This window comes from Jaminaea rosea, assembly GCF_003144245.1.
Source record: "Jaminaea rosea strain MCA 5214 unplaced genomic scaffold BDZ90scaffold_1, whole genome shotgun sequence".
NCBI lineage: Eukaryota > Fungi > Basidiomycota > Exobasidiomycetes > Microstromatales > Jaminaea > Jaminaea rosea.
In genome coordinates this window covers 2529225-2555303 of record NW_020289975.1, presented here as the reverse complement: position 1 = coordinate 2555303, position 26079 = coordinate 2529225, and the positions used below count along the sequence as shown (strand labels likewise).

General features: G+C 59.6%; 11 protein-coding genes across 11 annotated transcripts; 7 read left to right on the top strand and 4 right to left on the bottom strand.

Annotated features, from left to right (window-relative positions):
* Positions 1–15: 15 nt before the first annotated feature.
* BDZ90DRAFT_229961 (hypothetical protein) lies at positions 16–2436 on the bottom strand. Its single transcript, XM_025505289.1, has 2 exons — positions 1199–2436; positions 16–1109 (listed from the first exon to the last, which is right to left on the bottom strand). The coding sequence occupies exons 1-2, from the start codon at positions 2240–2242 to the stop codon at positions 219–221; spliced, it is 1935 nt and encodes a 644-aa protein (XP_025365582.1). The 5' UTR covers positions 2243–2436; the 3' UTR covers positions 16–218.
* Positions 2437–2828: 392 nt separating this feature from the next.
* BDZ90DRAFT_229960 (hypothetical protein) lies at positions 2829–3432 on the bottom strand. The gene is made up of 2 exons (XM_025505288.1): positions 3328–3432; positions 2829–3242 (listed from the first exon to the last, which is right to left on the bottom strand). The coding sequence occupies exon 2, from the start codon at positions 2993–2995 to the stop codon at positions 2834–2836; it is 162 nt and encodes a 53-aa protein (XP_025365581.1). The 5' UTR covers positions 2996–3242; positions 3328–3432; the 3' UTR covers positions 2829–2833.
* BDZ90DRAFT_29934 (hypothetical protein) lies at positions 3036–3616 on the bottom strand. The gene is made up of 2 exons (XM_025509474.1): positions 3328–3616; positions 3036–3242 (listed from the first exon to the last, which is right to left on the bottom strand). Exons 1-2 carry the CDS (start codon positions 3355–3357, stop codon positions 3045–3047), a joined length of 228 nt encoding a protein of 75 aa, XP_025365580.1. The 5' UTR covers positions 3358–3616; the 3' UTR covers positions 3036–3044.
* A 186-nt stretch (positions 3617–3802) lies between these two features.
* Positions 3803–5509, top strand: BDZ90DRAFT_258014 (SET domain-containing protein; the record flags this gene model as incomplete). Its single annotated transcript, XM_025508022.1, has 2 exons — positions 3803–3893; positions 3969–5509. 2 exons carry the CDS (start codon positions 3803–3805, stop codon positions 5507–5509), a joined length of 1632 nt encoding a protein of 543 aa, XP_025365579.1.
* A 728-nt stretch (positions 5510–6237) lies between these two features.
* On the top strand, positions 6238–7424 carry BDZ90DRAFT_29908 (hypothetical protein). The gene has a single exon (XM_025509473.1). It carries the CDS (start codon positions 6557–6559, stop codon positions 7241–7243), a length of 687 nt encoding a protein of 228 aa, XP_025365578.1. The 5' UTR covers positions 6238–6556; the 3' UTR covers positions 7244–7424.
* A 68-nt stretch (positions 7425–7492) lies between these two features.
* On the top strand, positions 7493–10195 carry BDZ90DRAFT_229957 (hypothetical protein). Its single transcript, XM_025505287.1, has 2 exons — positions 7493–8663; positions 8747–10195. Exons 1-2 carry the CDS (start codon positions 7824–7826, stop codon positions 9893–9895), a joined length of 1989 nt encoding a protein of 662 aa, XP_025365577.1. The 5' UTR covers positions 7493–7823; the 3' UTR covers positions 9896–10195.
* Positions 10196–10203: 8 nt separating this feature from the next.
* Positions 10204–11670, top strand: BDZ90DRAFT_29853 (hypothetical protein). Its single transcript, XM_025509471.1, has one exon. The coding sequence runs from the start codon at positions 10512–10514 to the stop codon at positions 11463–11465; it is 954 nt and encodes a 317-aa protein (XP_025365576.1). The 5' UTR covers positions 10204–10511; the 3' UTR covers positions 11466–11670.
* Positions 11671–13195: 1525 nt separating this feature from the next.
* Positions 13196–14943, top strand: BDZ90DRAFT_29901 (hypothetical protein). The gene is made up of 2 exons (XM_025509472.1): positions 13196–14625; positions 14722–14943. The coding sequence occupies exons 1-2, from the start codon at positions 13503–13505 to the stop codon at positions 14829–14831; spliced, it is 1233 nt and encodes a 410-aa protein (XP_025365575.1). The 5' UTR covers positions 13196–13502; the 3' UTR covers positions 14832–14943.
* A 1343-nt stretch (positions 14944–16286) lies between these two features.
* BDZ90DRAFT_229954 (hypothetical protein) lies at positions 16287–19666 on the top strand. Its single transcript, XM_025505286.1, has 2 exons — positions 16287–16571; positions 16653–19666. Exons 1-2 carry the CDS (start codon positions 16386–16388, stop codon positions 19467–19469), a joined length of 3003 nt encoding a protein of 1000 aa, XP_025365574.1. The 5' UTR covers positions 16287–16385; the 3' UTR covers positions 19470–19666.
* On the bottom strand, positions 19425–20079 carry BDZ90DRAFT_229953 (hypothetical protein). Its single transcript, XM_025505285.1, has 2 exons — positions 19548–20079; positions 19425–19465 (listed from the first exon to the last, which is right to left on the bottom strand). The coding sequence occupies exon 1, from the start codon at positions 20021–20023 to the stop codon at positions 19763–19765; it is 261 nt and encodes an 86-aa protein (XP_025365573.1). The 5' UTR covers positions 20024–20079; the 3' UTR covers positions 19425–19465; positions 19548–19762.
* A 762-nt stretch (positions 20080–20841) lies between these two features.
* BDZ90DRAFT_229952 (hypothetical protein) lies at positions 20842–26045 on the top strand. Its single transcript, XM_025505284.1, has one exon. It carries the CDS (start codon positions 21218–21220, stop codon positions 25970–25972), a length of 4755 nt encoding a protein of 1584 aa, XP_025365572.1. The 5' UTR covers positions 20842–21217; the 3' UTR covers positions 25973–26045.
* The last annotated feature ends 34 nt before the right edge of the window (positions 26046–26079 follow it).

The following is a 26079-nucleotide window of genomic DNA, read 5'->3' as shown; positions in this document are numbered from 1 at the left end:
AGCGCGCAGCTGGTCTGTCATTCGTTCATTCATTGATGTAGAGAGGCAAGAACAGCATAAATGGTACTACTCGTCCAGGATAAGTGGAAGGATCTGAGCTTCGTGAGAAGAGAGCGCGAGAGAGCTTGCGAAGTGGGGGAAGAGTACGCGAGACGTCATGAGGGGGCGAGGAACAGTGCGGCTCAGAGAAGGCAGACGATGCCTAGTGTACCTCGTACCTATTCTGCGCTTCTGAAGCTCTGACCATCATCATCGTCGTCGTCGTCGTCATCACCACCGGCTGCGCTGGCCGGCGTAGAGGCGGCTTTACCATGCCCGCCCCCACCCTCGACCGCATTCTTAGCAGCGGCCTCCCTGCTCGTCTCGGCGACATTTTGTCCCTCAGCGTACCCTTTGAGCTCCCTCTCTCCATCGATGGCCTCGCGTCCTTGTTGCGTCAACCTCGGTCTCCCATCGCTGATGTCCTCCTCGAAGAAGCGCGGCGTGAAGCTCTTTCCCACCCTCTTCCTCTCCGCAGCTTCTTCTCGCTGACGCTGTTCAATGACCTGCTTGTGGCGAGTAGCAGCCGAGTACTCCTTGTCCAGAATCGCCTTAGTGACAGGCTGCCAGATCTTACGAGATTCCATGTCCTCCTGGCTGGAGAGAGGGCGCACCGTCTTGGGCAGTGGCTCAATCTCGTCCAAGTCGATAAGGAGGCGCGGCTCCTTTTCGCCCTTGCGCTTCCAGGTGATCTTGCCTCGCCAGGTGCCCTCAAAGGTCGCAACGACCTTGTCGCCAGGCACGTCCTTTACAGCCTTGTACTGGTCCGCATCATCGGGCGAGTCGTACTCGTAGATGACTCCCTCGAGGGCATACTTGGCCTTCATGAGCCATGACTCGTCCTTGTACTCTACGATGGCTCTAAGACGTTTTGAGTCAGAGCGCTCACCACCGCGACAGGTGACGTAGAGGGTGTCGCAGATTGCTACCCAGAGGGAGCCGCGCAGAAGCCCGTTGATGGACGCAGTCGGGTGGGTGATCTGATACTCTTCCCCTGATACGGACTTGCCCAGAGGTGAATCGTCTGTGAGGCGGACGAAGATACCCTTGTTGTGCTCGCCGGGGAAGACCTGCGTGCCGGAACCAGGGGGGGGGGGTGATATCAGCAGGCTGCTGGCTGAAATCGTTCACGGGCTGACGTCCACCCGTCTGCACTCACCTTGACTGCCGTCCCCGTGAACTTGGCGCTTAACTGATCAACACCGTACAGCTGTACCCCGGTATCCTTGCACTCAACAAAGAAGGACGAGATAGGCGGGTGATGAGAGACCTGTTCCGTCAAGAAGGTGATACGACGTGGCCCACCAGCGAGCGTCTGGCCGGACGATGGTGAGGTACCCCCTGTGCTCTTTGCATCGCTGAGAGACAGCTTGTCAACTGTTCCTGCCAAGCTCGAGGAATCGTCTCCTTCCTCTGCCGTTGGTGCGAGAACGGGCGACTTGGTTGAGCTCTTGGAGCTTCCAGCCCCACTGCTGCCCCCACCTGCCGCATTCGTCAGGGGCTTGGTAACCTTTTCCTTTGAGAGGAGCCTTCCCAGCCCTTTACGCTTAGGTGCTGCCGCCTCATCGTTGTTGGTCGTGGTAGTAGCTGTCGAGCTGGTACTGGCTGCACGGCTGTTGTTGGGCCGTGAGGTTCGCGAGCTCGTCGCGGTGAGCCCTCCTGGCTTGGAGGTGCTCGTAGAAAGAGTGGACGGGTTGCTCTTGTTGACACACTGGACGGGCACGATGCCCCCGTCGCTCGACGCCTTCATGCCATCGATGTCCCAGTGGCAGCGGAAATGTTCCCCGAGGATGGAGTTGTAGGGCTTGCAGACCTTGCCATGGACAAACTTGAGCTCCTTTGTCAATGCGAAGCGCAGCGCTTGGAGCATGCGGTCTAAGGGGTCATCCAACTCCCCAATGGAAGAGAAGATATCACCTCGATCGAGGTAGTTCCAGTACTCCAAGTTAGGGACGGGTTCGAGGAGATTGGCGGGGAGGGAAAGGCGAATGGCGGCCATATCCTTTACGCCGATCATTCGCTTCAATACGCCCATGAGCGTCTTGAGCTTGCCCGAGTCTGAATTGTCCTTGTCATTGGCAGCGTCGAGTTCCTCTGCATCGGTCATGGCCACCGACTCGGGCGCCTTTTCAATCTCATCTGCTGAGGCATTGTCAGCATCTACGGCCGATGGTGGTGGTTTTGCATCTTGAGTGGAGGACATGACGACGTTGTGATGGTCAGTCGTGGCAGTCGTGGCAGTCGCTGCAGCGGCGGCGGCCAATGACGCGGGAGGCTGGTTGGATGATGGTGTCGAAACGACGAGCAGTGAGATCTGCTAGCAATCTAGAGATGGTGTAGAGAGGAAACAAAGAGTTGGACAAGTCGAGGCGTCGCAGAGAGGAAGCCAACGAACGGGGAGCAGCACAACCACCGGCTTCACAGCGCAGCGGAGCGTTGCATTCGCACTCGCAACCAGCCCTCGTGTGTGTGTCACCGCCCCCGCGCCGCCAAGTCCAGGCCTCCACGTGCGGAGGAGGCCCTCGCTCCTTTCTCACGCGTCTCTTGCCCGCTCCGCCTTCGCTATCTTCTTAGCTTCATCCACAGTAGTCTCTGCTAGTCGGATCGCAAGTCATGCCTCGCATGAGAAGCTCGCAAAAGACTGGGAATAGTATTCACATCACAATGTACACATGACGAAGCGCCCACGCGCAGTGCGGCGGGAGATACAAGAGAGAGGAGCAGTCGAAGTTGATAGCGAGCAGCAGTCGAACTTGATAGCGAAGAGTACTCATTGCAGCAGAAAGCCCAATGATTAGGCTCTCGGAGGGTAGCCACCACCTTGGGGCATGTACGGCTGCTGAGGGTACCCGCCGCCGTGGAAGTGGCCGCCTCCGCCTCCAGCTGGCTGCGGCTGGCTGCAATAGCCAAGGAGAGAGGGGTGCTGTAGTGTCAGCATCTGATCCAACAAGAGCATCAGGAAGGCAGGACGTCGCTGGTCATCCTTGAACAGCTTTTCGTGGTACTTACAATTTGTCCTGGTCTGCTCGGAATTGACAGATCCCACAGATGTAAATGGCGTGCTTCTTCATTGGGATCAGTGGTATCCAGCAAAGCTCAAACCAAGTACGAGACCGCGCCTTGACCAATTGTGGATTGTGACATTTTGGGCAGAGGTATGGTGTGTGGTCGTCGTCCTGCTTGATCTTGTTTGGGCAGCCAAACTGCGGCGGCCGGGGGAGAAGTGTACGCGAAGCGCTGGGTCAGTTTCTGGCCGGAACGCCGACATGAAGTGCGAGGCTCGCTCACAATAACGGGGATGAAAAAGCAGAAGTCCATCTTAGCGTGCTGTGAGGAGCTCGATCAGGTTTGGAGTAGGGAGAAGGCTTCGAGGTGCTGGGAGCGCTTTGGGCGGCGACGTAAGATGGAGGTGACTTGTGCTTTTGCTTCCGTCTGCGCTAATCGAATACAAGGTTGTTGACGACTACTACGAAGCTGTGCAAGGTAGGTAGTGGTGATGGCGTGGGCGGCGGTCACAGGGTGATAACGACGAGGATGGATGGATGGATGCTGCGTATGGTAGGAAACTGAAAGTGAGTCGTCCGACTCGCAGGCCTCCACAACGTCACCCTGCAGGCAAGCCAAGTTGCCGCGCCCAGAGAAATCGGGCCCTTGAGCCGCGCGGGCGGCACAACACCGCCTCGAAAATAGCACTGCCCCTGCTCCCGCTCATCAAACGAAGAGCAGGAAGAGTGCAAGCAAGAGAGCCAAGCCAAGCAAAGCAATGCCTCAAGGCCATGGCGAGTGCGAAGACTTCATCGAGTGGTTCAGACAAGCGGGTGGATGGTATCACAAGGCCGTAGAATTCAGACAAGGTGATTGCACGAAAGAATAGGATGCTAGCTGGGCTTTGCCGCTGACCCTGCACCCTCGCCAACGGTACCGCTTAGATGCCACCACTGGTCTCTCCCTCTATGCTACCAAGGCTGAGATCCCAGCAGACTCGACGGTGGTGCGGATGCCACGCAGTCTAGCATTGACACCTCAACGCTGTCGTGACGCGCTCAAGGCTGGCCTTGGCGATGGTGAGGGGGATCCAATCTTTGCGATGCCAGGTGACTGGGTCGTCTTCTACCTCTTTGTTGTGAGGAGAATACTTGACGTCAAGGCTTGGAGGCCAGATCCCTCTTCAAGTAGAGTCACCCTCACCTCTCACAACCCGTATGTTGCCCTGCTCCCGAACGACACCCTCACACCAATTCACTTCAGCACTTCTGAGCTCGATCTTCTGCAAGCCACGCCCCTTCACGGTGACGCCATCGAGCGACGTAAGAGGATGCTCAAGGCCTTCACGACGGCAATGCGCTGGCTAAGAAGACGGCCGGATTCCTCCCCAGTAGAAGCTCTTCTCCAAGGTACACCAAGCGTCGACGACGTTGGCAACGAGGATGAAGCAGCGCAACACCCACTCTTTTCCATCTGGACTTGGGCGGCTACTGCGTACTCAAGCCGGGCCTTCCCACCCTCACTCGTCGCCCAGCCAGAAGACGAGAGCAGCCTCGTGGGTCCAGTACTCCTGCCAGGTATCGACGCTTTCAACCACGCACGGGGTGTGCCCGTCACTTGGACATATCCTTGTGTGCCTACTGATGAGCCTGAGAAACCGGCAAGAGCCGCACCGAGTGCGATCAGCGATGCTGAAATGGAGGTGGCCATCACGCTCGGCTATACGGTACCAGCGAACACGCAGGCTTTCAATTGCTATGGCGGCAAGTCTAATGAGGAATTCTTGGCAGGTTACGGCTTTGTACTCGACACTCCTGACTTGCCAGACGATACGCTCACCCTCGTACTCGGCGGTAAAGGCGGAGAGGCCAGTGGCGAAGCAGCCCCAGATGCGCCGAATAACGCATTTGTAGACCCAGCCTCGAATGCCCTTAGCCTCCGCAAGCCCTGGGGCAGCAATCATTACTGGCGCATGGGACAGGGAGCACCAGCTGGTCTCCTCTTTGAGCTGCGGGAGCGACTCCTCGACGGAGCAGCCGACGACGCAGCTGCGAAGCCCGAGCTGGAGGACTCGTGGCTACTCAAGTCGCACACAGCCACACCCTCTGCGCCAGGCACACCCGCGAGCGAGGCGGAGGAGCAAGAAGGCGCTCCTTCTTCATCAGTCCGAAAGGCGGCCCTCCTCGCCCGTCGCCGTGACGAAGCACGTCTGGCTGCGGCGCAATTGGACGGCGAGGTCCTTGAGACGCTCGAAGAGATGCTGTGTGCGAAGCGCAAGGGATTTCGAGCAGCTCAGCGGCAAGTCGATGGGGACAATGGCGGGAGCAGCGCTCGCCCAGAGGTGCTGCGAATGATCAAAGTCTATCGACGAGGTCAGGCAATGCTGCTCGACCATGCTGTGCAATGGACTCGAGATCAGATGGACGAGTTGATTGATATCATCGAAACTCTAGAGGAGCGTGTCGCCGGCGGAGCTAGGCAATAGAAAATCATGACTCTATCCCCCGATCTTCGCGGCCGGCTTCGCCTGAGCTGCCGATCATTACGCTCTCTCCATGTCGATCGCCTGCGTTGGCCTCGCCTTTCTTGGCCGAGGTTTAATGTGAAGGCGAGGACGTGTCCCCAAGCTCGCTTTGCTAGACTGTGCTGCGTCTGGGCGTCAATCCGCTCGATCCGCTCGCTGTGCGTCATTGGGATGTGGAGAGGCGGAGATGAGGAGAGGGAAGCAGCTGCTGCATCGACGACGCGGGGTCGGTGGGAATGGAAAGAAGCGATCTTAGGGCGGGAGAGAGGTCCGTGATTGCCTCGATTCATTCGACGTCTTCACCTCTGCTTCACTCCACTCTTCTCTCCCCTCATTACATCCCCGCAACATCACCATGTCACAGCAGCAACAGCAATCGAAGCGCCCGGCCAAGCTGGATCTCTCGGCCTTCGACCCGGCCAAGGAGGGGACCGCAGCCAGGTCGGCAGGGGACGCTAAACCCCAATCGATCACATTCGTCGTCTCTGGCTCGGCGCCCGTCCAGACGATTGACAAGATTACACATGAGTGGTGGAACAATGGTGTCTTCAGCGATCAGGCACTCAAGCTCCGAGCTCTCGTCTATGAGCTCAACCAGAGCGACGCAGGCGTCGATGAGACGCCGAAGCTCTTCCAGGCCGGCAGGGTGAGTGTGCGCGACGAGAGCAGGAAGAGGCATTTTAGTACGTGGTGACATCTAACGCCGCCGCTGCATGCTCAGGTCGCTGGCGAGAACATGCCCATCACCCTAATTCAGCCCGTGTCCGGCAAGACGCTGCCACCATCCCTACCGTCGGACAAAGCCCCTCAGGCACCTGCTCACGAAAGCGTCAACTTCTCGCTCCCCACGCTCAACAAGAAGGAGTAAGTGCGCAGGACGGGAGCTTCTCTAGCCCACAGTTCTGACCCTGATATACTTGACCCCGCAGGGATATCGCCGCCAACCAGCAAGGCTGGCTCGACCTCCTCAAGACGGCCGGCGACAAGAAGTACACCCTCGAGGTAGCCATGCGCAGCCCCTCTACCAGCGGCGGCAAGGATGCTGCTCTCGAGGAGGTTCGCGATCAAGTCGAGGAGCTCCTGGGCAAGTCTCACGCAAGTGCTCAAGGCAATGCAGAGGCGGCCATTGCCGGCGGCGAGGACACAGGCTATCGCATCGTCTTTGAGACTTTGGCTTCTCCTCCGCTCCACCTCGCCTCTTCGCAGCTCATCAAGAGTGAGGAGCTGTCAGACTGGGCTAGCTTCATCAGCCGACTGGCATTGCACCCTCGTACGTACGTCAAGCTTAGCCCGCTGCCCCTGGCCAACCTCGTCCCGGCCTCCCTCCTTGCCAAGGGGCGCAATGCAGACTACTCCTCCGAGACTCTGCAGCGTGCTACGGACACGGCGACAGGTGTAGCTTCGGGCGTCGAGTCTGCCATTTCAGGCGCCTTGGGTGGAGGGGAGAGCGATGAAGATCGAAGGAGCGAGCTCAGGAGGAGGTTGCGCGTCTTCTTTGACGTCTTGCTCGAGGCATTCGGTATAGATCGTCTCGTCTGGGCCGTTACACTCGGCAGCGGTGGTGCAGGAGGAGAGGAGGCAGTCGTCAAGGAGTGGTACGAAGTTGTGCGTGAGGTCTTTGCAGGCATGGGGCTTGACAATGATGCATTGGAGGGCATCTTCAGCCGCAACGCTTCCAAGGTGTACAGGACGTGAGAGGAGTCAGCGAGGGCACGACACGAGCAGGGCCAACCCCTCGCAGTGCACGCCAAGCTTCGTCGAGGATGGGTGCTAGCTCTGAAGAATACCGATATTAGTGTACGCATGCCTTTGTCTGCTGTGTGAGCGTTAGAGTGGGTGAGATTGACGCCGGGTAGAGAAGCCTCCACTACTCTTGGACGAGCTCCGTCCGGGAGCAGCGGGAGCAGCGGGAGCAGCCCTGGACGACTTCCAGTCAACGTCTGCCCTCCCTCTCCATCGATCTCATAATGACAATGCTGCGACGACAATCGCAGAGATAGGCCAGCCAGGTGCGAGGACCGACACCGGTAAAGAGGAGAAGAGCCGGCGATGGCAGGCATTGTCAGCGGCTTCGCCGCCGCGTTGCTGTGTTCACGGGCCGTCGACGGCCCTCGTGCCCAGCGCAGTCGTCGCTTAATATCGGCCCGCCCTTCTGGTAGCATAGAAGAGCCGCAAGGGGAGCAATGGGAACCGATGTGATGTTGACGATCGACACGCTTGAGAGCGTGTGTCTCCGCCGCCACCTTCAACAGCTTTGCTACTCCTCAACTCAACCATGCCGCGTCTCTGGCGCAGTCAGCTCGTGCTACTCTCGTCACTCGTCGCAGCGGTAGCGGCACGGCAAGCCACACCTCCTGCGACGCTGACTGGAAGGCAGGATAATGCAACGACAAATGCGACGACTGCCTCCGCTGCGCCCATGTCTGATCATGACATGGTCCTGGTGCCGGATGTAGCAGCCTGTGACTGCGGCTTCGTCGACAACGCTGATAGCGACCAGAACGTCTGGACGAGCTACTATCACGCCGACTTTAAGGGCATGACTTCCGACATCCTGGCATCAGGCCTTCGAGCATTGACCTACTCGATCGCTCGCGAGTCGAGCGACTTCAGTCGATCCATGCAGCCTCAGCAGGTCACACCAGCAATGGACGGAATCGAGCTCAAAGTATCGCCCTCCGTCGATGGCAAGGTGATTCCCTCGGCTGCCATATCCTCTGTCAACAATGACTTCTGGTTCGGGTCGTACCACATGAGGGGAAAGGTCAGCAATCAGACGGGCACGGTTGCTGCCTTCTACAGCTACTTCAACGATTCGCAGGAGGCCGATATCGAGTACGTAGCGCAGGACAAGACGCAGCATTTGCGGTACACTACGAAGCCGCAGCACTACGATGCCAGCGGGAGACCGACAAATGACACGTACATGTCACAAATGTTCAGGCCGAGCATGCCAGGAGCTTCGATCTCTGATGACTATCGGACGTGGTCCTTCCGGTGGACGCCGACCGTCGTTCACTTTGGTCTTGAGCTCAACTACACAGCAGCACTGATTCATGAAGTGCCGCAGGTGCCCAGCTACCTTCTCGTTGCTCACTGGTCAGACGGCAATCCGGTGAGCACGCCAGCCAGCTCACGCTGATGGATCGAAACAGAAGGATGACTGACGTCTGCCTCCCTCTCGCGCTCGCTCGTTAGCTCTTCTCGGGAGGGCCTCCCAAGACCGACTCCGTCTTTGCCGTCTCCGACATCTGGGCCATTTACAACTCATCCCATGCCCCACCCACCATGGCGTGCAAGACACTCACCATCCCTTGCCGCGTCGACGTCACCAAGAACACGGTCCAAGTGCCCGCTGACCAGGCTGGCAACATCACGGCTCTCCCCACCGTTTCCTACAATGGCACTTTGGTCTCAGTCAACGGCCAGGGAATCGATTGGAGCCGTGGTAGAAAGCATGGCTTCGTACAGGAAAAGTGGAAGGTCATCACCGTCGGAGTATGTGCAAGTCTACTCGCCTTCCTCGTCATCGCGTGTCTTTGGAACCTTGATGGCTTCGTGACGAGGTGCCGCAACCGCATCAAAAACAAGGACAAAGATGATCAGGCTTCAATTTTTGGTTCTCTCGGGTCGCCAGGGCCAGCTGGAGGTCCTGTCGACAATGGAGGACCAAGCGGCAATACTGCTGGCAGTACGGCGCATACACGGGGTCGAAGCCGCAGCGCCTTCAGAGTTGGAATCGTACGAAGGATGGGGGCAACGCCTGGTGACCAACCTGGCGTGGCAATGTCTCAGCAGCAGCAGCAGCAAGGGCAGCGCCATCTGACGTCGCAAGTCCAGCAGCCGTACTACGCGTTCACGCCTCAGACACTACCGCCTCACCACCTCTTCGAGCGACAACAGCACCCTCTTCTTGCTGGCCATGGTCCCGCCGCCCTTCCCCAATCGGCGACTCTATTTTCTTCTTTGGCTACTGGACGGCCAGAGCTCGTGGGGACAGAGCAATCGCACTTGCCCTACCAGGATCGCACATTTCCTCGCAGGCCCTCATTCCCAGCCTCTCTTCGCCCAAATCCCCCAAGTCACGGCAGCGCCAGCATGGGCGGGGCACAACCTTCGTCTCCTCACGCACCTCGATCCGCTCACTCTCATCGAGGTCCTGAGGCTTCTCTTGTGGGGAGTGTCAACGGTAGTCACGAGTCCGGCACCACATTGCCATCGTCTTCGCTACCGTCTTCTCTGCCGTCCTCTAGCGAGGGGCAGCATTTGGGAATTCAGCCGGGCTACCACCCTACGCAGCAGCAGCAATTCCGACGAGAGCCATCGCCCACATTCATGGCCATTTGAGGGGGTATGCGACGCGCTGCGGGAGGCTGTGCTGGGCTCTGGAGGAACACGCTCGGTCCCATTGCCTTGCACCCGTCGTTCGGGCTCCGACGTGATGTGGTACTCTGCCAACCCTATCTTATTTCTCATCTGCTCACCATCACCTTGCTCCTGTCGCCGTCTTTGCTAGCCCCCAGCGGTGTACCGTACTCCTTGCTGAGCCATCCTTACGACCCATATTCGGCGTTCCGTCCCATTCGCTCCTGATGTCTTGCTCCGGCGTACGTACTATCAATTCCCATATCCAGTCGCGATTAATTGTGCTGCGCAGAATCGCAGACGTGACATGGGAGCACCAGCATGGTGCGCGGTTGCGACCCGACCGATTGAGTGAGGAGGAGCGCCGGAGCAATGCGTGGCCTATGTCGGCGCTCAGTGTGCACGTCCGGAGCAGTCTTCCCTGACTGCCAAGCCCAATCATCTCCGTCCCCCGTTCGAGCTCTGGTTGGCAACGCCTACCTTTTGAGGACAGACCAGATCACCGCGCGTCAAAAGCCTAAGGGGCAAGTGATGGCCATCGATCGATCCAGCCTCCTTCCTGGGTGGTAGCGCACGTACCGCACCTTGCTACCGCACGATGATCCTGCCGCCGTGCCGCGGCGAGGCAGCATCACGAGCATTGCGCCCTGCATTTGCGCTGCGAGCTGCGCCTACGCGTATGGGTAGGTGTGCATGCATTGCTTGCCTGCGTGAAAGGAAGAAGCCACAAGCAAACAGTAGGCAGACTTCGTTGTCGCCGTCGTCATTCATCAACGTCAACGTCAACGACTCCTCGGCTGAGAGATGGAGTCAAGTAAGGGCAAATAGGCAGGCAGGTAGAAGCTTGGCCGTGGGATCCCAACTTCGTTTAGGGGCCCCACGCACGCACGCACGCACGCACGCACGCACGCTTACTTGCACGTACGCATGGTCTGCGGCCAGCGGGAGACCGCCCTCGCCGGCTAAGCATCATCGTGTCCTCAGCAGGCCATCTGCGGTCAGGCGGTCTTGGCATTCGGGTGTCGACGGCCGTCTTTACACAGAGCAAGATTTGCTCATCATCGTTGGCAGCGCGCGAGTTCGTACTTTTCAACCTGTCATGGCGCCGTTTTGTGGGGCCATCGCGAAATCACATGCCGCAGAAGCGGCCAAAAAGACCCCAATACTGAACCAAGAATGTTGTTGGAAAGCAATGGCGCGGCGCTCACCGCTGACGCAGACGGTGTCAAGCTTGAGGATTGCGACACATCGTCGTCTTACTGCAAAGCAAACCCCCCTCCGTGGTCCCCAAAGACGTCGTAGCCGTCGTCACAGCTTGCATGAGTTCACCTGCGAGAAGTCGAGCCGAGAAGTCTGCGAGATTGCTCGTCCCTCCCTTGAGTCGTTGATCGCTGCCCTCTCGTCGCTCTCGGCGTACCACGCTGTCCTTGTGAGACATGGTTTTGATTTGACGGCGCCGGCATATGAATGCTCCCCGCTGTGGCCTCGTGCATTACACCTTCCCGCGTCCTTCAAAGTGAGGGCAAAGGCAACGTCAATGTCGATTGCGTGACAGTGGGCTGTTTGCAAGTGCAGAACAGACGTGACCCATCACCACGATTCTTGCTGCGTGCATGCGGCTGCGTCCCCACACGCTGACTTTCAAGCTGGGCGTCATTTCCAACGCCTTACCTTCGAAAGGCTCCGAGAGATGCTACCCTACACTGCGCTACACTGAGCTACGCTCGACCTTTTCACCGTATGAGTCGCGCTGCAGTGGTACAGCTCGTCCGCACCCACTCGCCCATACCTCGTCTGCCTCTTCGACTCGCTGAAAGACGATAGGCGCGCTCTCGCATCCCTCATTACCTACTTGTCGTCTTTCGGTGGTCGTGCGGCCAGCCGGTCGGTTTGGTCGGTCGTCCAGACGGGCACAGCGGCGCGGAGCTCAAATGCAGCAACGGCGGCTCGCTGGGTCGGGCCTAGAGCTCTTGCCTCTCGCTACGGGGACGCCCAAGCGCGAGGCAGACGGGCAGAGCCGGCAACGACGGCCACACGAGGGCCAGGGGCTTGCTCTTGGGTGTCCGCAAGAGCGAGAGCGAGAGGGCAGCGGAAGCGCGGCGCGAAAAGAGGGGTGGTGTTGAAGTTGTGGGTGTCAAGGCGCGTTTGTCGACGAGCATCGGTGTCTTCGTAGCGAGAATGCAAGTCTGTGGGCGCAAGATGTCAAACCTAGGGAGCGAAAGAACGTCGATGCTCGTGCATCCCTCCCACGACGTCGAGCGACAGCTTTCGCGCCAGCGCCGGGGCAAGACACAGCGCCTGTCTTGGCCTTCATCCATCATCGCCCCCCCCATCGACTCTCATCGTCGCCCGCTGCTGGTGCTGCTTCTGATGCTGCTCGACCGCATCAAAAGCCGACTGGGCGGCCCGCCGGCCGGGAGATAGCGCTGATGCGGACATGATGCATCGCGACCGTTGTTCGTCGTCGCCGTCGTACGTCGCTGTCATCGCTGTTGTCTTCGTCGCATCGAGCCCTCGTTCGTCACGACGGACCGTCTTGCCGCGCTCGCTGCTGCCGTTGCAGCCGCCGCCGCTGCCGCCGCCGCTGCCGCCGCCGCTGCTCACCATATCCAGCCTTGAATAATTGGCTGCCCTCGTACCCATCGGTCCTCGCCATCGCCCATCGTTGGCCATTCTCGACCCATCTCGCCCTCACAAGCCGCTCTCAGGATCGGTCAACACAGCATAGAGGCACTTGATCAGTCCCAGAGTCCGTCATCGTCGCTGTCGTCGCCATCCGTGCCGCCTACATCTACCGCCCTGGCCTGGGCCGCCTCGCTATCGCGAGCTTCACAAAGCGGTCGTCGCCGCCGTCGGCTCTCGACGCACCCAAGTTCCCAAGAAGTCGGGCCTGCCCCTCCCTCCCCTTCGGCCAACCCCGTTCTCTCTCCTCTTCTCCCACTCCACGACATCATCCTCCCCACCCCCTCTCTCATCTAGCTCCTGATCTAGACGAGCGCCCTCACCTTCTCTCGCTTAATTTCTCCTTGACGACGCTCTAGCGTATTGGAGAGGTGAGGCGACAGCGGCGAGTGGAAATCACGCACAGACGACGACGCACGACGTCGAAGCAGCGGCAGCGGCAAGCGATCCCAGGTCGACCCAGAGGCCTCCTCGAACGACCTTCTCGAGGTCTTGATCACCTCACCATCTCATCTCGCTACATTCCGCCGCCACCAAAGCTAAGATCACTCCTTGTCGTGTCGCTCTCTTCACGCTCAAGTAGCACAACAGATACCTACCTTCAAATCTCGAGAGAGCAAAGAGCAATCGTCGCGAGCGTCATCGCACCGCGTCAGACGTCGCGTGTGACCGCTCCCCGCCGCCCACATTCGAGCAGCGTAATCAACTGCTCAGGCACGCCCGCCTTTGTCGACGACAACGAGCAACGACGACGACCAATTCCTCCCTTTGTCGCTGCGTGCCGCTATTCCATCCTCATCAAGGGAGTCATTCCCACCTCATTTCGGTCGCGCCTACTTCAGAGAGCGATTGAATATACCACCAATATCCGACGTGATTCGCCAGCCCAAAGACAGCTTCTCCCCCTATGACGATGCTCTTTGAATCGCCCGCAACTTCGACACGAATTGGCGGCTATTCAGACTTGTTCATGCGTCCAGCGACTAGCGGCGGCGACCCCGCTGCGTACCATCAGCACCAGCAGCACCAGCACGAGTGGCCGACAGACCCTCAACAGCAACCTCAGCAGCAGCAACACCAGAGCGACCAACCTCATCATCATCAGCAACAGCAACAGCAGCAGAGCCTCGATCAGACGGGCCTCTACGGCCACACGCCTCGCGCTTCGATGGATCAGGCGCAGCGCCCTCCCTCGACAGCCGACTCAGCGGGGCGTCGTCCGGGTACAGCCGGACCCTCGTACGACTCTCAGCTGGGCGAGCAGCTCGTCGCTGCTGGCGGTGTCAAAGCCGAGTCATCCACAACGACAACGCCGAGTTGGGCTCATCAGCCTCCGCCGCAGCAAAGCGGCTTCCCCACTATGGGGTCTGGCGCTGGCCCCGGCCTCGTCGGCAGCGGCGGGTTTGGCTCCGTGGACTTCTACCAAGCCCGGCCCATGTCGGCAGAAGGTTTGCCTTCGCACTACGGAGGACGAGGGCAAGGAGGCAGCAGCTTCCCCAGTGGTGGCGGCGTTGGAGCAACGGCAGGAGGAGGTCATGCGGATGCGAGCTCTACTGTAGCAGCAGCAACAGCAGCAGCAGCCATGTACGGGGGTGTTGGGTCGACGGGAGCGGCCGGGGGTTACCACTACCGTCCTATGTCGTCGTCGTCGTCGGCTTCGTCACCTACAATGGCTGCTCAGACGTACGGCTACCCACCACTCGGCTACGGAGGGCCGGCATCTGCTCTCTCTGCTGGAAGCAGCCACCTTATGGCGGCAGGCCCCGGCGGCGGCGGCGGAGGCGGGCCCTCGCTATCGTCAGGCACAGCAATGTATGCTTCCTATCCATCACAACAGCACAGCACATTCGGGCACCCCGGTGGGCCTAGCAGTTATCCAGCAACACAACACGGCTTTGGTCATCACCCTCATCACCATTCGATGTATGATCATGGCATGAATCGTCCAGTGCCCTACAGTCCTTTTGAGGTCAAACATCGTCGCAGAACAACCAAGGCGCAGTTCACGGTGCTGGAGAATGCATTTGCCAGTGAGTAGCAAAGCAGAGACACAGGGCCGAGATTGGGCCGAGATTGGCAGCGATCAACGGAGCTAACGTGGATGCATCTCGCCCTCGTCACCTCAGACACGCCCAAGCCCACCGCCGAAGCCCGCAAGCAAATCAGTGAACAGATTGGCATGGACTCCCGCAGCGTTCAGGCGAGTACGGGAGACGAGTCGCCGGACTTGACTTGAAGCGACGCTGACCTCAAGCATCCACTTCTCGCCCGCAGATCTGGTTTCAGAACCGGCGGGCAAAGGCCAAGACAGCTCTGAAGAAGGCACAGCAAGCAGCAGACCAAGCCAGCAGCGATGCTGCTGAGGGCAAGGGCCCCTTAGTAGGCAGCAGTGGTGCCGGCTCCTCCTCGAGCAGCGTCAACGACCCCATTGCCTCGACTTCATCTACCTCGGCCTCTGGCATGCCTTCGTCTTCATCTAGCTCCTCACTGCCAGTCGCTGTCCCAAGACGCCCAAGTATGTACACGTCCTTCTCGTCGCCGTCGGACTACTCTCATCGCAGCTCTGGCAGCAGCATGAGCAGCATGGCCGGATGGCCTAGCACGGGAGACTTTGGTTCCTCAACCTCTGCTGGCTTCGATGCTGCGGATGCGCGCAAGATGTCCATGACGTCAGACGCCCACTCGCAGAGCCTGCAGACGTCCCCTCATATGATGGGAGGTTACCAGACGAGCGGGCCTGGGCAATGGCGCCCGACTACGACGATGCCGTACGGTCATCAGCAGCAACCCGGTCAAGGAGGAGAGGGCAGCAGCCGTGGTACCAGTTCGAGCCTTTACGCCGCTGCTCAGCACCAGGGCCATCAGCAATATCAACAGCAAGGGGAGGGTCAGCCCGCCAACTACGGCATCTTCTACCCGCCACCAGGTCAGGATCCTCGAGGTCGCAGCGACGACGAAACTCGGTGGAGGCCTTGATCAATCCTGATCGGCGCTCATCGGTCGTCTCACAGCCTAGAGCTCGCTTCACCATCCCCATCGACAGCTGCTGAGCCATCTGTCTCCTCTCCCTCTCCTCGCTATGGCTTCTTGCACGCTTCTCGCACGCTTCTCACACGCTTCTCGCACGCTTCTCGTACGCTCTTTTGCCCATCGTCCAGCCTGTGACAAGACGACAGCAATGGCGCTTCAGCGATGGCCCTCACTGCGCAGCGCCGAGCTACTGTGCACTTTGAATGGGCCATCTCTGCTTCTACCTACGAGCACAATACCAAAACGCTCTCTTACTACCTCGTCTGCTCCAGCCAAAAGAGTCACCTCGATTCCTGTCTCCCCGCCTCACCGCGCCTTCAGTCAAATCATCTAATCTCGCTACCCTCTATATCCTCGATAATCGCCCGATCGTCAATCCAAGCACCTCTCACTTCTCAGATTCTGCGACTGATCGATTGGTGATGAGGAGGATGAAAGGGGGTAAATCAAACGTCCGAGGATGCAATGCCAACCAACACTAACTCCGCTCGCTCTCTTGCCTTGCCTCCTTGCTCCGCCCGCGTGCCCTCTGACGCCTTGCAGGCAAAGAACAATCAGCGCGCAGGCCGACGGCGCGAGACGGTCTCAAGAGCTGCTGTTGGACTCGCTCCAAAGCGCCGCGAGTGCGAGCAAGCAGAGACAGCGAGAGAGAACCGATCATCCCATCTCACCACCACCACCACCACCCACAACGTCGTCCCCTTTGCACACGCACGCGCACATCGCAAACGTAACAGCAGACCACTCCGTCTCACGCACCATGGCTGACGAGGTCGAGAACATCCCACCGCCTCCCGTCGACGCATCCGCATCGTCGGAAGCCAAGTCGCCTCCCCCTGCTTCGTCCTCTGAGGCCAGCGCACCGGCCGACGACTCGACGCCTAGCAAGAGCAGCACGCCGACGAACAAAGTCGCAGGGACTGCGGCTGGCACTGCCAAAGTCAAGGTGAGCATGCGACGAGGGTATCTCCTGCGTCCAAGGCTGCCCACTAACTCTTCTTTTCCTCGCCCCCTCGGTCGTGCTCAGACGACGGTTCCACCAGGCAGAACGCCGACGACAGCAGCAGCAGCGGGCGCCGCGCGACCTGGAGTCGCCAAGACGGCTGCCAGACCTAGCGCCGCTGGATCGGCCCTCAATCGAAGCGTTGGACCTGGCGCCAGCACCACGGGAGCTACACGTACCGCTGCTCGTCCATCCGCTGCTGCTGGCACAACCCCTGCTTCGCGAGTGGCTGCTGGAAGTGGACCCGCTCGTGGTACAGCTACCGCGGGGCGCCCTTCAGTCGCTGGCTCTGCGCGCCCACCAGTCTCATCGGCTACCTCTCGTACTACAACCGCTCCCCGACCATCTGCTCCCTCAAGTGGGTCGACCACCGGCACTTCTCGCGCCACTCCTTCTAACACCACATCACCCGTCAAGAAGCCTGCCAATACCTCCTCTGCTCGTCCTTCCATTGGTGGAGCTTCAGCTACGGCAGCCAGCCGCGCAACAGGAGCAACCGCCGCCGCTGCCGGCCGCCGCCTGAGCGTCACGAGCAACAGCACCGCTGGTGGACCGCGATCGAGCACTGTTGGGACGGGCGCAACGAGGGCAACGCCGTCTGCACGACCCTCAGCTACTCCCTCTGCCGCTGCCGGAGCCACAGCAGGTGCAAAGAAGGTCGTGACCGCCTCGGAACTCAAAGAGAGGCTGACTGCAAAGGAAGCAGAGCTCACCGAGGCACAAGAGCAGCTCGAGACGCTCAAGGCTGATCTGGAAGCCAAGGAAACGGAGTTACAGGAGAAGATGCACACTCTCAGCGCTGCGGAGGCCAAGTCCACCCCTCAAGCTGATGAAGAAGAGATCGAGTTGAAGGAGAATGGTGGTCAGAGCAGTGAAGAAGTCGAGGCCGCGACGCAGAAGACAGAAGAGCAGGCTCGCCGCATTTCTGAGCTTGAAGGAGAGCTCGAAAAAGCCAAAGCTGAGGCAGTGGAGGCGAAGTCTGCGGGCGAGGAGGCAAGCGGCAACGTCAACGACGATAAACTCGCTGAAGTCGAAAAGCAGCTCGGGGAGACCAAGACTGCCCTCGCTGAAGCCCAGGCTGCTCTTCAATCTGCCGAGCATGACAAGGAGCAGGCGTCAAAGGCGAACGAGGAGCTGACGAGTGCTCGTGCTTCGGTAGCCGCGCTGGAAAATGAAGTCAGCCAGCTCAAGGCAAAGCACACTGAGCATCAGACGACCGTCGAAGGCCACGGCGGGGAAGTCGAGGCTCTGCAGGCCAAGATCGACTCTCTCGAGACTGCACTTCATGAAGCCAAGGAGCGTGCAGACTCGAGCTCATCCGAGAAGGCCTCGGACCTCCAGGCCAAGGATGAGAAGATCGCCTCGCTCGAGCTGGAAGTCGCAGCCCTCAAAGCAGACGCAGAGAAAACCAGCGTAGACCACTCGAACAACATGGCTTCCCTCGGCGAAGAGCACCAGACTACCGTTGAGCAGCGCGTCCGCGAGGCCGAGCAAGCTGCACGGGACGCCCTCATCAGCGAGCACGAGTCGCTTGTTACGACGCTTAAAACCTCTCACGAGGAAGCTATCAGCAAGTTGCGCGAAGCCAGCGAGACCAGCCGTCAGTCTGACAGCGAGACAGCACAAAAGCAGCTGCAGGAGGCCAGGGACCAGCTCTCGAAGGTGCAGAAGGAGCTCGCTGAGGCGGATGCACAGCACGAGGCCAAGGCGGTAGCGGCCAAGGAGCAGTTCGATCAGCAGCTCAAGGACGCATTCGAGAAGGCCCGCTCTGAGGCTGCCGAAATGCACAGTAAGGACCTAGAGACCTACAAGACGTCCTCCTCCTCTGCTCTTGAAGAGCTCAAGCGTCACCACGCTGACGAGCTGGAGCGCCTCAGGCACGATCACGGCGAGGCTATGCGTTCTGCCAGCTCGGAGCAGGACTCGGCCAGCGGAACCCTCCGTCTCGACTTGGGCGCCGCACAGGACGACCTCAAGCAAGCACGCGCAGAACTCGCCAAGGCTACGGCCGAACTGGAGACCTTGCGTGGTACGAGCAAGGAGGACACTGAGCGCCGCACCGCAGTCGAATCTGCGCTCGCTGACGCGAAAGTTGCGCTGGATGCGGCGCAACAGGACAAGGTGAAGCGCAAAGAGGCTGAGGATCTCGTGGTCGAGCTGCGTAAAGAATTGGAGGACAGTAAGGAGGCATTGAGGCAGACGCAGGATATGGTCTCGCAGCAGATGGAGATGATGAGTCAGGCGAAGGAGACGGAAGGCAAAGAGCGAGCGGAGAGCTGGACGAAGGAACTTGAGGACATCAAGGCGAAGCACAGGAAGGAGTTTGAGGAGGCGGAGGGCAGGCATGAGAGGATGGCGATGCAGACTATGGAGCTCAACGATAAGATTCATGCTCTGGAGCGCTCGAAGGCCGAAGCGGACAAGCGCGCTGCTAAGGCAGAGGCGCAGCTCAGAGAGAAGGAAGAGGAAATCGCGACGCACAAGTCTAATGCTACTGCGGCAGACAACTCTCGTCCTCAAGCTCCCGATGCCTCTGAGCTTGAGAAGCTGCACGCCGCCCATCAATCCCGCATGACGGAGGAAGCTGAGCGTCACAATGCTCGCTCGGAAGAGCTCAAAGCCCAGCTCGAAGCCAGCAGGCAGAAGGCCGACGAGCTCGAGAAACAGCTAGAGAGCGTGACGATGGAGAAGCGATTCTTGGAGCAGGAGGCCGAGGCTGACGGTGCCGGAGGTGATATTGGGAAGTTGAAGCAGGAGATCGAGAAGTTGCAGGGAGAGTTGAAGGCTGCGCTCTCTGGCGCAGAGGCAAATGGCAACGGCGTGGCGGCCACCACGGTCTAGGCAGGGGAGAGTACATCGATACCAAGCTAGCTTTTTTTCTTTTCTTTCTCTTTCATCTTCGTTCCGACTATTGCTCACATTCGGACGATCGATGAGGCTAAGCATCGTTGATTTGACGCCTAATATTAAGACAGCTGTCCCACAATCCTCCTCGGCGGCGAGCACCAAGGCGCTGGTACTTTTCGCCTTTCCTCCTCAATGACGCTCGTGCCAGGCTGGCGCCAGCTTGTCGGATTGTCCAACCTTCTTTGGGCCCCGAAACCCACGAAGAAGTTGTGCTTCGCATCAGCTTGCTAGCGAACATCTCTCGTCGAGTAGTGGCCGTTGCCACTATGGCCAACGTCGTCTGGGAATGAAGCCCCGCTCCCCCCTTGAATCTCCGTCGCGAAGCGTGCGCGAACGTCTTCCGCATCGAGACATACCCGTTGGCATTTACTGAGACTCAACGAGCAGTCGAAGGGCCCTTGAGACCAATGAAAAGAAGACAGGGCAGTGAGCAAGTACAGCTGTAGGCAAGCAGCCCGCTCATAGCTGTCCTTGTGGCCCTGCTTCATCGGAAGTAAGAGGCAGCGAGGAGCAGCACGCACCCTTGCCGCTAGTGATGAAGCACCTATCGCGTCGATTACGAACTTAATCGATGGCCCCGAGAAGAGCAGGAAGCCGCTCAACATTGCTAGGCGCAGCACAGCGGGCGCAGTCTGACACCTGATCACGCACGATACGGTACGGCGAAAGGGAGTGTAGCGCTGTAAGGCGACTCACACAGACGCCCTCCCACGCAGACGCAGCTCCAATCAACTCAAGTGCAGACGCAGGAGATCTCAAACAGATTGAAGCACTGTGCGAACTGACCCGCTGCATTCCCCTGGAGAGCAAGGGCAGGCAAGCAGATGATGGTGATCATCCTCCTGCTTCCCCCAAAACCGTGCGAACCAGGAGGTCTGCCGGCGGGGGCTGGATCCACTCACTTGGCACTCCGCCACGGCAGGGGCAGACGCAGGCTCGTAGGGCGGCGAGGTTGGTCGTGGCCGAGAGGGACGGCCCAGCCAGCCGGTGGGAGATGGTCACCGCGGTCGTCGAGCAAGGCCTTGCATTGGTGCTATGGCCGCCGAGATGAATAAGAGACTTATACATCTGAAGATCGCCACATCTTGTCCTTCTCTCCACCACCATTCTGCCTCCTTTCTTGGCCGCCCCTCCTTGCCTGTTTGTTCCTCTCTCTTAAGGTCTCGCATCGTGCAGCACCGGACGCACACAAGCAAAGCGGAACAAAAGGCCTAACTCTCGTCTAGCGCCCGTTCCCGAGAAAGTCAAGGCATCTGCAGCATCGCAGCCAGGCGGCTCAGGGCGCTGCACATTACAACCAGCGTCGTTCGTCTCAGGGACGAGAGACATTGGTCAGGACAACGACATCGACAACGAAGTTGTATCAGGCTTCCTTATTGTCACCTGTCTATCGTGGACGAAGCGCTGTGTAAGCCGCGCCTGGTGATCCTCTCCCCGCGTCTGGCTGAGCCTCAATGGCAGCGGTCGAGGTTGTCCCGCCTGGACAGGCTCAGGCTCACTCACAGGCCGCCGCCTCCTGCGCTCAGACGTCGACATCGACGGACCCTCCGAACTTTCTACTCCATCCATTCGACCGATTCGCACCTTCTGATACTCGATCGCCTTCACCTTACAGAGGTCGAAAGAGCCCTCGACGGCCTTCGCAGGGCCGCCTAGCGCCAGACCAACCAATGTCAACATCAATGATGACGAAGAAGGCGATGGCGGCTGACCAGCAGGGCGGCGGCAGCGGCGGCCGCGACGCCTCCGAGGGACCGGGTCAATCAGTGCCATTTGTTGCCGTCGCCTCATCTTCTTCTTCATCATCACCCGCGCCACCCTCGCCATTGCCTAAGTCACCTCGCCACCAAATTCACAGCAAAGAGCAACTCAAGGCAGACGCGGGGTCGTCGCTTGCACCAGCTTTACCCCCGTCTTCATCTCTTCGCGTCCTGACGCCCGAACATCAGGACATCGACGAAGCAGACCGCGTTGCGCCGCTCCTCTCTCCTTCCTCTTCATCATCATTTGGCGGCCCTTCATCGCCATCCGGAGGTTTCCAAGTTCTTCCTGGCGAGCGACGCGGCAGCACAGCTTCGTCGCACCGCGTCAGGAGGAAGGCTGTACCAGGAGGCAACAGCACAACCGCCGAAGCGACGAGCCCCCGGTCGGTCGCCGCTTCGCTGCCAGATGAAGGAGGAGCGCTGGGACTAGCGAGAAGACGTTCTTCTGCTCACTCCCAATCACGCCCTTCGACTGCTCCTGCCACCAAGGCCCCCTCTGCAGAGAACGGCGCAGCACTCAACGTCAAAGACGCCCCTGCTAGCCCGCGAAGCACACGCTCCGCCAAGATGTACCCAGACACAACTCTGCAATCTGTCAGTCCGGACAGAAAGTCAACGAGTGCTTTACCAGTCCCTTCGCCAAGGCAGAGGGCTGCCTCCATCGATCGCCCTGCGACGGCGCCAATCTCGGCGGCCCCTGCGCGACTGGCCAGCAAGGGCAGAGACACAATCATGATCGATGGTCAAGCTTTCATTATCGATGACGAGGATGACGAGCAAGTTCGCAAGTCTCGTTTGAGCACTCTGCGAAGTCTTCCGTCACCTGTGCGAACAGCGCCTCGCGCTATCGACCTGTCAGAGAGATCGAAAGCTGCAGCCGACGCCGAGCACAAGAGGACGGCCAGCTTGTCATCATCGCAGGCACCGGGCTCCAAAAAGCCAGTCTACCAATGGCACCTCAAGAACGGTGGTGTCGATCGCAGGCCCGGAACAGCCCCACCTCAGCCCCATACCCCACCTACGTCCCCGCAACGACAAAATCAGGTCCTCGCGAGTCCCTCTCGCTCGACGGTCCGATCTCGCCGGCCTGGGACGGCCATGAGTGGCATTGCCGCCAAGTCGACTCGTGCGCTCGGATTGAAGGGATCGCAGAGCTTGGACTTTGGTCCGCGCAAGACGAACGCGAAAGGCAAGGAGGTCAAAGAGGCAGGCTCCGAGAGTGGAGCCTACGCTATTCAGAAGCCATCGGCTCTCGCCCTGCAGGAGGCTGCGAACGTTCACATCTACGACGAGGAGTGCGACAAGGTGCGCTTCGGTGACCTTTTCCTTCAACAAAGGACACTCGTCTGCTTCCTCCGCCACTGGTTCTGCCCAATGTGTCAGGAGTTCGCCATGTCCATGAAGCAGATCGACCCTTTACCTCTCCAGAGAGCCGGCCTCGGCCTCATTGTCGTGGGTCAGGGCCACCCAGAAGTCATTGGCGCCTACAAGCGTGTCATGGGCGTCCCGGAGTGGATCAAAATGTTCTCCGATCCATCGCGTAAGACGTACCAGATCCTGGGCATGAATCTGAAGACCAACGACCCAGGACCGGCGTGCGCCAAGCCAGACTACATCACTATGACGATGTTCAAGGGCAGTATGACAGCCATCAAGAAGAGTCTCTTCGAGATGCCCATCCGCAGTCCCGGCGACCTCAAGCTTCTGGGAGGGGAATTCATTCTCGGCCCTGGTCTTGATTGCTCCTTCGTGCATCGCATGACGACGACGAGGGGTCACCTTGACCTTCCCCGCATCCTCACTCAGGCAGGCTGCGACATGACGCTCAAGACGCCCAGGGCCCTCGACAGCGAGGACGGCTTGCGACCGGAGAGTGTCAAATCTGCAGGAGCTCGTCGCAGTAAGCGCAGTGCGACGGGTCTACGCAGCGTGAGGTCCATTGCTCGCAACTTTGAGAACCAGCGACGCGTTAGCAGCGCAAAAGTCGACGGTAGCCTCTCATCGTCGAAGCGCTCTCAACACGCCACGACTGCCATACCTGCCGTGCCCAAGCTACCAGCAACCGTCAACAAGGTCGAGGCTCGTGACTTTGCAAAGCCAGCTGCATCGCCTCAACGTTCGCCACGAAAGGCTCCTAAGCGCTTGTCGTCCGAGTTTCAGGCGTCGATGCCGACAAATAAGGTACGATCGACCCCGTCCGCTACGCCGCGCTCGGAGGCAAAGAGGCTCAGCGAGGAGCGCGCTATTGAAGCAGACCTCCGTCGCTACCACCGCGAGAATGGAGACAACGGCGAGAGCAGCGTCGACGATGGACCTGCAGCAGGCTCGATGATCGATCATGGTAGCGGCAGCGGCAGCGCAAAGTCGTCGCTCAAGCAAAGCCTCGAGGGCTCTCGCCCCCGCATGGCTAGCCTTGATGGCGTTCGACGTCCCACTACCTCCTCTTCTTCCTCATCGCGCCCATCCAGCTCAGAAGTCTCTCGCAACGCTGCCGTTCTAGCACGCGGTCCGCAAAACGCGGACGTGCCTCTCCTGCGATCGAAGCGCTCCTGGCTTTCGACTCCGATGATCAGAAAAGCCTCCTCCACGCCCGACCTCAACGCTGAGCTGGAGCACGAGGCTTCGACGACTGATGCCTCATTGCCAGCTACGCTATCTTCCGCGTCAACCTCGTCGAGGCCTCCATCGGCCTCTTCATCCGTATCACAGCAGTCGCGCGGCAGCAAGTTCCGGGCGTTGGCGAGCCACGCCATGCTGGGAAGTAGGACAACAAGCAACGATGGGCTGCGCACCGCGGAGACGATGTCCATCGACTATTCCACGCCTCGCCAATCGGCAGATCTCCACTCTTTGCACTCTTTGCGCTCCGCAACTGGAGGCACCCGCTCACCCAACCTTGGGCAGAGCGGCGGACCCAGTAGCAGCAGCGCTAGCACCCACTCGCGCAGCTCCATCCCGCTCAACCTCTTCGAGAAGAGGATCATCGGCGGCGCTGGTGCGGGCAGCCTCTTTGGTGGAGCTGCGTCGTCTGCTTCCTCGACGAAGACGACCACACCTCCGGTGACGCCTCGCCTAGGACAAGACGCCAAGCAATCCCCTGCGCTCGGCAGCAGCGGCAGCGGCTACCGCGGTCCCGGTGGATGGGGCACCGTCGCTGATGACAGCGAGTACTCGGCTCCTCGCCTCCACGAGAGGCAGCAGCAGCGAGACGAGGGCGAAGCGGCGGCGGCGGATGCAGAGACAGCCAAGAGTCGTCGTGCAGCTGCGCATCTCAGTCGCATCTCGGAGCGACCAGAGAGGATGAGCACCTTCACTGCTGCGGAGAGCGAATACATTCCCGGATCCTCGCCACCCCTGCCGCCACTACCGTCCTTGCCCGAGCAAGAGCGACAGCAACGTGAGATGGAGGAGCGCCAAGAACAGGAGCGCGACCAGCGCGAGAGCTCTGTCCGACCTTCGACAGACAGCCGTATGACTTCATCCTCGCTAGGCACTTCAGACTCCGCCTCATCCAGTGGAGGGAGCTCAACGACCAGCCGGGGAAGCCCACGCTCCAGCGGCGTTGCAGCAGCAGGCGGCTTCGGCGGCGGCTCTTTCCTTGACGACTTGGATGTTGTCTTTGACGGCTTCGGAACCAATCGTGGCGGTGCTACTGGTGGTGCTACTGCCGGTTCCGACGTTTTGAAAAACGGCTCATCGCGCGACCTTGCCTCCTCAGCAGCCGGTCGCGGTCCTGGCAACAGGGACACGTACTACTCGGAAGACTACGAGGGGTATCGTACCTCGCTGGATAGCTGGCGTAGCTCCCCCTCCAGCCTCGATGACGACGAAGAGCAGGCTGCGGATGAAGACAGTGATGATCTGGAGCACGAGCCCGGATGGACCCGCCCTCCTAGCCTAGCGAACACGGCCAGTTCTGGCGGTCGGACTGGATCGCGAAGTCAAGGAGCCGGCCCTCGTAGCAAGACGGTGGGCAACGGCAGATCGGGTAAACATAGTCACAGCCGCAACGACTCGTCTGCCACGATGCGTAGCAGCCTCTCGGCCGGATCCACTGACTATCGTTCATCGATGATCTCATCATCTTCACGCGGCCGTGGAGGAGGAGAGGCGGGCAGCCTTGACTCGGCTGCCTTGCCACGAGCTTCCTATGACTCGCGTGCCGGCTGGATGGATGAGGACGACCTCTCTGACAGTGCTCGCCCAAGTGAAGAGCTATCGCGCGGTCGCCCTTCTTACGAAGATGAGTACTACAGCAGCGGGTCTAGCAGTGGAGGAGCGAGCAGTCGAGGCAGCTATGAGGAGCGCGACCCCCAGTCGGCCAACACAGGACCTACTACTGCGAGTGCTTCGAGCTCCTCTGCCCCAGCAAGCAAAGGCGTAATCAACAGAGCCTACGTAGCTCGCCGCGCCATTGCCCAGACTTCCACGCACACCAACGGCAATACAGCAGCCAATGGCAACGGGACCGCTTCGCCCACTCCATCGACCTCGTCTTCTCACAAAGGGCTCGAGCATGCTGCTCACCGCTTTGGTCAGGGGGACATGATCCAAGAGGAGATGGAGGAGGAGGAGGAGGAAGAAGAAGAAGAAGAAGATGAGGATGCCCTGCAGACGCCCAAGGTCAAGACGAGGGAGCTTCCTCGGGAGGAAGCGGGTGGGTGTGAGGCCTGAACGCTGTCTTGCCACTGTAGCTCTTCCCTTTTTCATCCATCATGCTATTCGACCGTCATCTGATCGTCAGCGAAGAAGTGGCCATCGTGAGAATGCGCGAGTGATGG

What these genes read in the sequence shown, in the direction of transcription:
- BDZ90DRAFT_229960 (XM_025505288.1), bottom strand. Translation starts at nt 2,995, where the DNA reads ATGCTCTTGTTGGATCAGATGCTGACACTACAGCACCCCTCTCTCCTT.
- BDZ90DRAFT_229957 (XM_025505287.1), top strand. Translation starts at nt 7,824, where the DNA reads ATGCCGCGTCTCTGGCGCAGTCAGCTCGTGCTACTCTCGTCACTCGTC. An exon ending in ACTGGTCAGACGGCAATCCG is followed by an intron (nt 8,664 to 8,746) that starts GTGAGCACGCCA and finishes CTCGCTCGTTAG; the next exon opens with CTCTTCTCGGGAGGGCCTCC.
- BDZ90DRAFT_29853 (XM_025509471.1), top strand. Translation starts at nt 10,512, where the DNA reads ATGATCCTGCCGCCGTGCCGCGGCGAGGCAGCATCACGAGCATTGCGC.
- BDZ90DRAFT_229952 (XM_025505284.1), top strand. Translation starts at nt 21,218, where the DNA reads ATGATGACGAAGAAGGCGATGGCGGCTGACCAGCAGGGCGGCGGCAGC.
- BDZ90DRAFT_29934 (XM_025509474.1), bottom strand. Translation starts at nt 3,357, where the DNA reads ATGGACTTCTGCTTTTTCATCCCCGTTATT. An exon ending in GCTTTTTCATCCCCGTTATT is followed by an intron (nt 3,243 to 3,327) that starts GTGAGCGAGCCT and finishes CGGCCGCCGCAG; the next exon opens with TTTGGCTGCCCAAACAAGAT.
- BDZ90DRAFT_229954 (XM_025505286.1), top strand. Translation starts at nt 16,386, where the DNA reads ATGGCTGACGAGGTCGAGAACATCCCACCGCCTCCCGTCGACGCATCC. An exon ending in CTGGCACTGCCAAAGTCAAG is followed by an intron (nt 16,572 to 16,652) that starts GTGAGCATGCGA and finishes GGTCGTGCTCAG; the next exon opens with ACGACGGTTCCACCAGGCAG.
- BDZ90DRAFT_29908 (XM_025509473.1), top strand. Translation starts at nt 6,557, where the DNA reads ATGCGCAGCCCCTCTACCAGCGGCGGCAAGGATGCTGCTCTCGAGGAG.
- BDZ90DRAFT_29901 (XM_025509472.1), top strand. Translation starts at nt 13,503, where the DNA reads ATGACGATGCTCTTTGAATCGCCCGCAACTTCGACACGAATTGGCGGC. An exon ending in GCTGGAGAATGCATTTGCCA is followed by an intron (nt 14,626 to 14,721) that starts GTGAGTAGCAAA and finishes TCGTCACCTCAG; the next exon opens with ACACGCCCAAGCCCACCGCC.
- BDZ90DRAFT_229961 (XM_025505289.1), bottom strand. Translation starts at nt 2,242, where the DNA reads ATGTCCTCCACTCAAGATGCAAAACCACCACCATCGGCCGTAGATGCT. An exon ending in TCACGGGGACGGCAGTCAAG is followed by an intron (nt 1,110 to 1,198) that starts GTGAGTGCAGAC and finishes TCCGGCACGCAG; the next exon opens with GTCTTCCCCGGCGAGCACAA.
- BDZ90DRAFT_229953 (XM_025505285.1), bottom strand. Translation starts at nt 20,023, where the DNA reads ATGAAGCAGGGCCACAAGGACAGCTATGAGCGGGCTGCTTGCCTACAG.